We start from the raw sequence: 11729 nt of genomic DNA, 5'->3' as shown, positions 1-11729 counted from the left end.
TCAGGCATCATCAGCCATGCTTGAGCAGAGTTTCCCTCCTAAATGTTACCGCCTAGAAGTCTACACCTGGCTCATGAGACCTCACCTATTGGGCAAATGGGTGCAGTCTTTGACTAAATAAGAAGACACTTCTATTGGCGGAGTTGAAGCCTGTCGAAGTAGGACAACAGCACCTATGCCTGTCCAACTGGAGCCTTCTGCTCATATTATTGTGACCCGCTGATACTCGATGCACAAGACCCAGAACAAACTGGAACTAGAGACTATATTGACAATGCATATAATAAAAGACTCACCTCCACTCAACAAGTGGGCTTCAATAAAAGGCCTAAATGCAGATCATAATAAAGGAGGGATGGAATAAATCAAAACATTTGATAAATCATCAGGGAGGTCGGTGTAGAGTTATGAGTAAAAAGAGGAATTTGTCACAAAATATGTAGGCAAGTTATGAATAAACCACTGCACACGAACCAAAATCAATCACACTAAATCTAGTATGGGAAAAACAGAGGCTGGCTCCTCTAGTTCTTTGTTTAAAACTAAAAAGAAACAATACATGAATATACAAAAAGGAACCTTTACACAAACATTTGATAAAACATGCAATGTAGAAGTAAATAATACCTTTCTAGACTGGAACACCGTCCCCTCCTAGTTGAAGACATGCAGGTGACTGGAATCTATATTCATAAGAACCATGTTAATATTGTGTTCAGGGGTCTAAACCTATGTAAAAACATCTCTGTTCTGCTTAAGCATACCTTTCTTCTTGGCTGATATGCCGAAGCGATCCCTCCAAGTGTTAGTCTCTCACCAAACATAAATCTAACAGATAACACATTTCTAACCGTTCTCTCACAAACCTTTGATTTCATGCTATGACCTGAAAGAATATATCATGTTTCTACAATGTGTGGCGGAAGAAAAACTATTCAATAGTACCGAGTGAGTCCAATAAACACTGAATACTGAAACAAGAAACATTGAGGAAAGAAGTTTGTCTTTAAAGTATTTATTCTCTGGCCAGAGAAGGCTTCACCGTCATACAGACTGCAGCTCAGTCTGCAGAGGATGAGCCAAGAGTTCAGTTTGTCTCCTGCTCTTAAGCATCTCCGCACACAGTAGAGGGGAACCTCAGGTATTTACATTAGATACAATTGATCAACAGTTTCAAGCTCCCCATTGAACCCTCCAGTCATCCCCTTCATCTTCTGAGCCTTGTCGCACAAAGACATGTGTCTTTATTACCCTTGCCTATCTCTGAGAATCTTCACACCTCAACATTCTCTGGTTAAACTGCAACCCCCATTTGGTTGCTCCCTCTTATCAAAGCAAAAGGCCTGAGATACCCCATATGGTCCTGTTACCACTCTCCTTACACAATCATATGTCACATGTATAATTTTGTTAGTGAGTAAGGCACATAAGCTAAATCACAGTAGAAATGTACTAGCACAACTAAATTTTCTATCACAAATGTCACTCTTAAAATCAGGCTTTTAAACATATTTATAATGTGTTTATTGACATATAACATACATGTAAATATACAGTTGCTCTTCCAACATATTGAGTAAGACCAGAATGCACTATGGAGGTCACTTCTATGTTATCCAACACTCCCACCACCTAGACCCCACCGTCAATGTTGCTGGTGTGTGTGTGTGTGTGTGTGTGTGTCCCACCCTACCCACTGGCCTTGACTGAGCTTCAATTGTGTTTTAGCGTTTTCATCTGGACAGAGATTCTTTTTCTGTGGGAACTGGATTTTTTTTTACCTAACGATGTTTAAAAAAGTACTTGTGTATGTGGACTAGGCCTAAAGTCCAAGGACAGCCTGATACATTACTACAGAGTGCATATCTCTCTGTAGACTGTCCCAGACCTTTCCTCATCATCCCGCTGTATTTAACAGTCCTGCTCCTCAGCAGGGAGCCTCCTGGCTGCTCTTTGACACAACAAACGTAAAGTAAAGTTGAACTTTGATGATCCCAGTAGGGGGTATGAGAGAAATGGAGCATAGCTAAGAATAAATCATTGTGTGGAGAAAACTGTGACTAACACTTTTAATGAGAGTGAATGTACAGCTATTTTGTAGCCATGTTACCTACAGTACACACTATCTACCTGCTTCCCAAAACAACATCAAGTTAGGATTAAACCTGATATGTAGTTTGTAGAGGAAAGCTAATGGGGTCATTAAAGTGGTTGATGCCCTGGGGAGCATGTCTGTGCTCAGCAAATATAAATGCAAAAGTGAAATCTGTGCTCTAGATTACCAGGTATTTGCCCACGAGAAGAGCCAGAAGAAACCTCACAAAACAAACCAAATGAAGTGGGTTCATCTATCGGGGAGCCGCCACATTTCATGTAGGCCCAACTTACGGTCAGGTTTACATGGGAGTTATTTGAAAGCCCATAAGTCTCATACAGACATTAAAGGTATCAGACGCTGAGGGCTGAGACTAAATGTTGTATTTGTTGTATTTGACGCCCTGGGAATCAGACCGGGCTGGAAAATGTCATGGCAACCTGCCCATGGGGGGCACATGTCTCAGGAGAGGGTGTAATGGGACACTATATACGGCAGTTAATCATTTACAATAGATGTATACTTCATCTACTGCAGCACATCAGTCTAGTGCTTCTGTTTCTTCTCCTAATCAAAAGTATTTGTATGATTGAGAGAACAAATAAAGAAATATTGATATTGGGTGGCATTTTCTACAGAGCTCTTAATAAAGCTGTTTTATGGACAGTAGTGTTAAGAAGTAGTAGTGGCATTTTCCTCACGAGACAAATCCAGGAGTTGTGGCACGAAAATAAATGAAATGCTTCATGTGAGCAGAGCATCATAACACAAACAGTCACATTCTGAAAAATGAATATGTACTTAGTACTATGTTCTATTTATTCAGAAAAGTATGCTTCATCTAAAATACATTTATGAGGGTATTTATTATGGATGGTCCACCAGCCGACGTTGATCTGGCACATTTTAATTGTGCAACTAACAGTGACAATAAACAGTAAAGAACATAAAAACGGCAAAACTTACACAAGTTTAATGGTACTGTCCCGACCCAAGGACAAACCGGTAGACCTTGAGTTTCAGTTTTGAAGAGAAAGCCTGCTGTGTACTGACCCGCGTTGAGAAAGGGTTTTCCAGTTGTTGCGGGGACACTTTAGTCAAAAATAAAGTTAATGCACTGGGTCTACACGGCTTCATATGATGAGAGTACATAAAGGCTTTTCTCGTGTCACCAGGTCAGCGATAGCGAGGAAGTCACCATGAAACAGTGAGGTAGTTGGTCCTACGTCACACTGACCCCATAGGACGTCAACTCTGACCAGCTCCTTCTGACACATGTATTCTGATAGACGGAGCAGGAGAAAACTTTAGGGGGTCTCAAGACATATTCATGTTGAAAAGCCATGAAAATGTATATTTTGCATAACATGTCACCGAGGTCCAATACAATGTCAGGCCAGACATTTTGTATTGCACTTTCATAAAGATGGAACATTTAAAAAAAGGTCAAAATCAAAGCAGCATCGGCAGATATCCTGACTTTTAGTCTCTAGTTTGTCTCAACTCCCCAATAGAGACGGAAGACATTAAACAAAACAAGAGAGTACACAATTATGACACAACTCATAATTTTAATAATTATTAACAAGTATAGGTAAGGATGTACACTCTGTTCATAACTTTGTTTTTGTTTGCTTTATGTAGTTTTGTACATATTCTGTGCGTGCAAGGCAAAGATAAACATGAGGGTAGAAAATAAACTCTCCCCCAGGATGAGACGGAGGCTCAGGTCGCTGACCTGAGGTCTGCTCTTAGAAAACATACACCGTTCTCCACAGCCACCCTGAGTCTGATAGACCTCACATGATATCTGATCATATACTGGGATTCTATTCAATCCTCTGGTTCTCCTGTGATACGATGGACGTGGTGATTACATGTGCGGTTGTGTAACGGACGGACTGAACCTGAATTGATTTGAATGTCACACACTGATGTGGGTCAACAGAAACATGCAGAGCTCTGATGTCCCATGTGAGATTCTAAAAAGGTCAACGTAAAGACATCTTAACAAGGCAAGACATATTTTCCCCACATGGATGACATGATGGGACTTAAAATTGTGTAATGGAAATGGATTTGACATCATTTTCAATGTATACAAATCGTGAGAAAATAACCAGAAAGTTCATCTTATTTCTTTAATTATATATATTTTTTATCAAGATGTTGGGAGCAACCTCACCTCTCTGTAGCAAGAGCAGAACTGGTAAGACAACTGGGAGGCATTGTTAAAAATCATCTAACTGTGCCTAATATGGTGACAAGAGAGGACGATAAGGACAGAGCTATTGAACCGTTCTACCTGTTGCTTCTGAGAGACCTGGAGTTTAGCAGTTAGCCCCTCTAGTAGACGAGGAAATGGTATTCAAAGTGTAATGTTGGTTCCTTCTTAACGGAGGATAAACAATGAGCTTAAACAACTGTCCCGGTGCACTACTGAGGTCCTGCAGCCACGTTACATTGTGTGTGCTGGATGGAGCCAATGGACCTGGTCCACAAACAAAAATGGCTGAGTCATTCTTTGTCAGTTCTCTGCCCCCTGCCAACCTGTCTCACCTGTCTACTAAAGAGCTACAGCGATAGAGTGGTAAGAGAAGGAATAACACTCTTATATTGTTTGTTTATTTTTACGTCTTATACTATTGCACTGTGTTCAGTGTCGTGCACCAATCACCAAGCCAAATTCCCTGTATGTGCACATAATTGGCAATGAAGTGTTTCTGATTTGGATTCCTGCTCAAAACTACATTATGATAAAAAAAACAAAGGTGTTGTCTCTTTAGGACTTCCTCCCACAAACACATCCCCGTCTGTTTCTTAGTGAGGTAAATACCACATCCTGATACATGCTTCATTCGACCCACTGGTAAGACTAGTAAGAGCACAACAAACCACCACCTCACTTTATAAAAGTGTCATGACAAAGCCTGTAAACCAACACTGGTCCCGTCTTATGGGACGTTTCGTGATCTCCCTGAGCATGGCGCCTTTATCTAAAGCTCACTCATGTTTATTGAAAGGAAATGAGTAGAGTAGAGCTGTACTTCTACTATTCATGCACTTTAGTGGACTTTTCATCTCATGTGGAGCTAGCTTCTATCTTTATGCTAGCAGGACGAAAAGCAGGACCTCAGTAGTAATAGTGAGCAGTTCTAACAGCTTCCATCTGGAATGAAACATGTGGAGTGGATGGATGTCACAGTGATTGGTGTGGGGCAAAAAAACAGCCAATGATTAAAAAAAGAGGGATTTAAGACATCATGCAATCAAAATTTCAAGTCATAACAATTTTAACACTTTCCAGAAATCCCCAATTTAAAAATGAATGGGAGCAAAATAGCTTTGTGTGTCTAAATGTAGAACACTCACTGAAATCTAAGTCACAATGAAACATGTCTCTGCCTTTCTCGTGGAACCTGCTCATCTTCTGAGGAAAAAAAGAATTCGAGTGAAAAGTTACAGAACCTTATAATCCTAAAGAACATGGTGGGCCGTGTAACCCCCCATCAAATCATAATGACAACATGTTAGAAGCAGGTGATATACACTAAAGTGTCTCTGACATGATGATGAACTACACTCACAAACGCTGAGATGAGCCATCCCTTTAGTGGAGAGCGTCCAGTAAAGACTTCACAACCTCATTTAGCTGAAGCTAGCTGTGTCCCGTTTCAGACGCCGTCTCCTTGAAAAGGACTCTGCCGAGTGTTTAAACATGTTTAAACTTGAGCTAAAAAATAGGGGCCATTCACATGTTGCGTCAAAAAAAGCGCGGAGCAAACCTCACTGACTAAACTAAACAGAGTCAAAACAAAGATATGGATTTCCAGCACCACACGGTAGCTTTACTGCTTGATTTTCAGTTTGGCTGAACTTTCATCTGGATGTTGTGACTTCCTTGGTCGGCAAGAGCGAAGCCTTCTTATATACAGTCTAAGGGTGAAGCAAGTCAAATATTCCTTTGGGCGAATAGTAAAGCTCCAAATAGTTCTGAACTAAAATGCATAGTCTGTATATAAGAAGTGGACGAAGTCATCGTGATGTCACCCATTGATTTGTGGACTGATGTTATGAAGTCTCGAGTTTGGTGATTTGGCCGTCGCCATCTTGGATTACGGCCGTCGCCATGTTGTCTTTTTTGGAACGAGTGAACAGAAGTTATATATTTGGAATATATATTTGGAATGCGGAGGAGTGACGTAGAGACGCCGTATACGTCTCTGGTACCTGTCAATCACAGTAAGCCCGCCCCAGCCTCTACTTTATGGTAAACGCAACATGTGAATGGACCCTTACATGGCGCCAGTTCATCAACGTGACGAGATGACAATATAGCTGTGACGAAGTTCCTGGATATTGTTGACATCAGTCAGAAGATGAGCTGTCAACACACAAAAAACACACGGTGTGATGCTAGCCCCGCAGCTAACGTCTGTTAGCTTTGTTGTTTAGGGTAAATAAGCACAGACTGCAATAAGCGGTCGGATTAGTATGAATAATACATGCCTCATACAAACAGGTGCTGCGGTTGGGCACTCCTAATCAATATAAAAACATGTATTTTCAGAATCCATTGATTCAATTTCCATTATTCTGGGCACGTTGTTCGACGACTGGACGGCTTATGCAGTACGTGTTTATTCACCCAGTAGAGCAGACGTCAGCTGTAAGCTAGCAACAACAAAATGCACCAATCGTGTGCACTACATCACATTTAGCTTTCAAAGAGAACCCCCCTGACATGGGACACAGCAGCAGTTTTACAGCTGTTCTCAGACCTCGTACAGCCTCCCACTTCCTGATCTCAGTGATGTCACAGACCCCTGGCTCCTCTCTCTCCCAGGCCTTCTGGTGTCACTCAGTGTGTGTGTGTGTGTGTGTGTGTGTGTGTGTGTGTGTGTGTGTGTGTGTGTGTTATTCAGACAGAGGGGGCTCAGTTCTTTGGTCTGCTGGCTCTGCCTTCATTGTGTGCTGTTTCGAGACCGCCTCTCCTCCCTCCTGTGTGCTGTTTCTCACATCCGCTGTGCCGGGGCTCTGCTTCTTGTGGGACAGAGGGCTCACTCTGGGATTTTCCGGGGATCCGGATGGGATTGTGCTCAGGCTCTTTTCTCGGGGTGGTGGGGACACCGGCAGTTTTTCTAGAGTTCGGGGCAACAGCGGGACCGCGCTGGGGCTCTTTTTCTCCCACGTGGGGGGAACAGGAGGCTTCTTCTCCAGGTTCTGGGTTAGTGCCGGAGGCCTCTCCAGGATGGACGGAGCTGCGGTCGGACTGAAGAGTCGGGGTGCTGAAGTTTCTGCAGAGGAGGGACGCCCTGAGCCCGGGGTCTCCTCTTCTCCTGGAGAAGGGTGCTTGGTCCTTCCTCGCTCTGCCTTCAGCTCCTCCTTCTGGACAGCTTCCTTCCTGTCCTCAGCTGTCTGTTTCCCCGTGTCACCGGCTGGATGGATGAAGGGCCAAAGAAAAACAATCAATCAAAGAAAAAGAAAAATATCAAGTTATGAGCATTATAAACACCTCTCTCACCTGAGCTCTTTTTTGCTTCCTCCCCACTAGATGGATCTTCGGTGCAGGTGGGCAGGTCTCCTCTGATGCCACGGAAACGGATGGGGGATCTCTGTAACACTGCCTTCAGCTCTGAGAGAGATTTAGACAAATAGAGGGACTTGAGAGTCTTGGAGACCAAGAGTTAGTCTTTAATCCGGACTTTTTGTCAAAATAAATCAATATGTATAAATTAACAAAATGTGTTAGTATTTCTTTAATAATCCAATCATTATAAAGATATCATCTAAAATGAATTATGATATTTATGTTTTTTTTGTAATGTTTCTCTGGGTACAAAATAAGAGCAAATCTGTTCTTATATCCCTTCCTGCATGAGGCCAAATGTCATATTGTAGGAACTTATCAGTCATTTATGATGAGTATTTTAACGTGGGTCTTCAGAGAACCCTGAGGACCTAACCTCACATGAACAGGACCTCATCTACAGACCTCCCAGGTACCTGGAGCCTCTTTCTTTTGCCCACATTTCAAGAAGCAGTAAATTCTCTAATCTTCTTAACTTCTGCTGCAGCCGATGTGACTTTCTCCCAACTTGAATGTGTGAATCTCTTCATTAACCTTTCACAGACTTGTGGTTTGATCTTACATTGTTTTTGTATTCCTTCCCTTACGGTTATGCTTCTATTCATTGTTACCAGTATTAAGTCAGTTTTTATGTCTTTAATAAATAATAAGACTAGGCCTCACCTTGTGTCATGGTCAGAGCGTCCTCATGGACGGACACGGCTCTGCGCTGTGGGAGGGGCTTCACGTGTGGGCGTGGCTTAGGAAGAATCTCTGGAGGTACACACACACACAAACACACACACACACACACACACACACACACACACATTCAAGGTGTTAAATACATTTTCTTCAGCTATTGAAGTGGCTTTTAAATGTTGAACTTACCAATTTGAACGTACTAAAGGTGATAAAGACCCTGAGATGTTATATGCTTGAGTGTTATCATATGGAGGATCCAGACCACCATGAGCCTCTGAACCACACCTGATGTTCCTCTAGTAGTACATATCAGCCCAAACCTTAGTTCTGGTGGATTATTTGGTTTTAGTGAGACGTACCGTCGGTCACAGATTGTGCTCTCTCTGAGCGATCCAGTGCGCCGGGACATCTCCATGGAGACGAGGCTGGAGGAAGCAGCTCTGTCCTGGAGGACGGAGCCGAGGCGGCGCCCTGGGGACGCTCCTGGCTCCCGTTCTGGGGATGAAGATCAGAGGGAGCTCAGTGGACCGTGACACAGCAACATGACGGCTACGTCAGGACTGATATGAGCCTGTATGTACAGAACGCTAAGCCAACAATCCTGCAACCAATAAATAAATCCTTCCTCCATGAGCCTTTTGGAGGTTGGAGGAGACTTGTATTATTTTGTGAGAGGGGTTTCTAATATCTATTCTACCTTCTACTTTCATTTCACATTGATTTTCAGGACAAAGAACTCGTGAAATAGTTGAGAAAGTGGGTTAGCAGCTCCTCACAGGAACAACTACATGAGAAAAAGCTGAAAACATAAATCACTGTATTGACTGTGTATTGACTGTTTAAACAGTATTGTGTATCATAAGGAGTGAATCTGTATTTTCACTAAAAGACTGTTGGTTCCGTGTATTACATTTCCAGGCTGCTAAAGTTATGCCTGTAACATAGTGACTGTTGCCAATGATGTCATAAAAAGAAAATGCTCTTGAGCTGTTTTATAATCTAATACATTCTCTAACCAATATTTCTATTTGTATTTGCTTGAGAATATTCTATATTCCACCATGGTACCACCTGAACTCTCTCTTCTCTGGTGCTTTTCCTCTATTATAGCTGCAGTGAGGTTTTCATTTATGTCATCATTCATGTCCTGACATATCTATCCTACCCCATGTTTTCCCAATCATCCCATGTGTTTGTATCAAACTTAATTACAATGAGGTAATAATTATGTTATCTGATATCTCCCAGTAACCAGCACCAGCTGAAACTGGAAACCATTAGCTGCCAATTGTAGTCTGATGTGTCTAATGTAGGTAACTGAGTTTTCTTAGTATTTCAGACAAAGTGCTGATGGTTCAGCAGACCTGCTCAATTCAAAGACTACATGAGGTAGCGCTTTAATTATTGTGCCATAACAATCTGTTTTTGTGTATTACAAGAAGCTGTAAACATTGCTGCCACCTTGTGGCCTGTATTAGTCACCGTACATAATATTTAACTTACATTATAAACAAATGAAATGTTTCCGTATTCATAATCTTTAACCTTTTTAATTGTACATTTTAAATATATGAATTAATGTATCAATGAAGTAAAGATAGAAAAAATGGAAGCATCCTCGTTGACTTTCTCACATATTCATAAACCTTTTGATGGTGTTGTTTGTGGACGATATTAAAGAAGTAAATGAGGTGCGAATGCTGTCCTCTGACAGACTGCTGGGTTACCTGAGCTGTGCTCTCCGCTGGCCTCCCGTCATGAGGGGGCGCTCTGAGCTGGACTCTCCCCGCTGAGCCGCCGGCAGGAGGAGCAGAGGAGGGACGAGCTCCCGCTCCTGCAGGAGAAGCCGGGGTGGGGAGCGGAGGCTTGGCGGCGACGGCTGGTTTGGGCGGCAGGGGCCCGACGGGGCGCTCGTGGAGGGCGGGCTTGGGGTGAAGGGGGGGGTCCGGTCGGAGAGGGTCCAGCGCTCTCATAGGATGCCTGGGGTCTGCTGGAAATGGGGGTCAAACCAATAATACTTTTAGAAGCTTTATAATACTGCTAAAACACATTATAGAGCATGTAGTTGTTCTTTTTGATGTTCTTTATGAACACTGTTTGATATGGGTGAATTATTGCCAGTAGAACCTCTAAACCTCCTAAGCCTGAAAGGAAAACTTAAAATAATCAAATTAAAAGTCATCAAATCCCATGAAAAGACCAAAACCAACAACGTGCGAGTTCATCTTTCATCGTTGTGACTCCTCTACTATTGGTTCCACTGGAGACATACATCGTTAAAAAAGCCTCATATTGTTTCATATTTAAGGGGAGACAAGATGAACTAACAGATGAAACTTCCCCAGTTGATTACTTGCATTAAGACAATTCTTTTTTGTATAACAAGTTCTTACATCAATGTGAACATTGGATAAAGCCAGGTTCAAAATTCTTGTTTCATTTTGTCGTCATATTAGAGTCAAAGGTTTTTATAAAGGGAATTTGAGATATCTCCTTTTATCACTCCATAAATCAAAAAATACTGTCAACAGCCATTTTCTCCATGTTTTCAGTAATACAATGTTGTATATATATCAGACTATACCGCTGTAGAAACCTTCAGCATATAGAGAGGAGTGAGAGTTTGGTGTATGTAAGAGCTACTGAAGTGGAGATTTATCATCAGAGTCTGAGAACAAACTCATTGAGAGAAAACGTCCTCTAAAGACATGTTTAGTTAATTGCAGACATTTTGAAGACGCTACAGGAGAATAGAGTGAAAAACTAATAGATACCACCAGTTATTTACTTACATTAAGAGGTTTTCTGAAATGTTTTGTTTAAATATGCAAATTAGACATTATTTAAAGGTAACTTTTGGTGAATTTAGGAGAAATCTACAGATGCAAAATGACCACGTCAAATAAACACCTAGATTTTATTTTGGATGTTTTCTTTTTATGGAATGTTTTTAATGTTTTTGCCTTGTGTCTTAAAAAGAGCTCAGTCATTTCCTAAAACAGCTGATCACTAGTGCAGTGTGTAGTGTGTGTGCTCATGGTAATGAAGGAACATGTGTTTTGGGACAACAATGAAGCTCTATAGCTCAAGAGGAAGAAGGGCGATCAGGCTTGATACACTAACAATACCTGTTCACCTATTGAGAGTATTGTTAGGACTTTTATCCACATACAGTATGACGATAGATTACATTGGTACCTGATGATGTGGACATGGTTCTGGGCTTCGTGTGCGTGGGAGGAGGGACAGGTTTGTCCAGGATAGCACCTGAGGACAGAGACAGTTGAATCCAAGCTGTACATGTAATGAAGTCCCTCACCTGAAGGTGCAGCTGCAACAGTGTTAATAGTATTAAACATA

The 11729-nt window shown here is 41.9% G+C and overlaps 1 protein-coding gene across 1 annotated transcript in view; it reads right to left on the bottom strand.

Annotated features, from left to right (window-relative positions):
* Positions 1-1541: 1541 nt before the first annotated feature.
* LOC137881125 (capping protein, Arp2/3 and myosin-I linker protein 3-like) overlaps positions 1542-11729 on the bottom strand; it is a 54713-nt gene continuing 44525 nt past the window's right edge. Inside the window, exons 36-41 of the mRNA XM_068722896.1 lie at positions 11568-11636; positions 10097-10359; positions 8729-8864; positions 8349-8438; positions 7620-7730; positions 1542-7533 (exon numbers count right to left, since the gene is read on the bottom strand). Coding sequence (XP_068578997.1) covers positions 7013-7533; positions 7620-7730; positions 8349-8438; positions 8729-8864; positions 10097-10359; positions 11568-11636 — 1190 coding nt within the window. The 3' untranslated portion in view covers positions 1542-7012. The remainder of the gene's footprint in view (positions 7534-7619; positions 7731-8348; positions 8439-8728; positions 8865-10096; positions 10360-11567; positions 11637-11729) is intronic.

Source organism: Cebidichthys violaceus, unplaced genomic scaffold (assembly GCF_023349555.1).
Source record: "Cebidichthys violaceus isolate CVI_PGR_0920_01 unplaced genomic scaffold, fCebVio1.0.p SCAF_3, whole genome shotgun sequence".
Taxonomy (NCBI): Eukaryota; Metazoa; Chordata; class Actinopteri; order Perciformes; family Stichaeidae; genus Cebidichthys; species Cebidichthys violaceus.
Note: the sequence above shows the minus strand (reverse complement) of the source record. Positions and strands in the feature narration are given on the sequence as shown.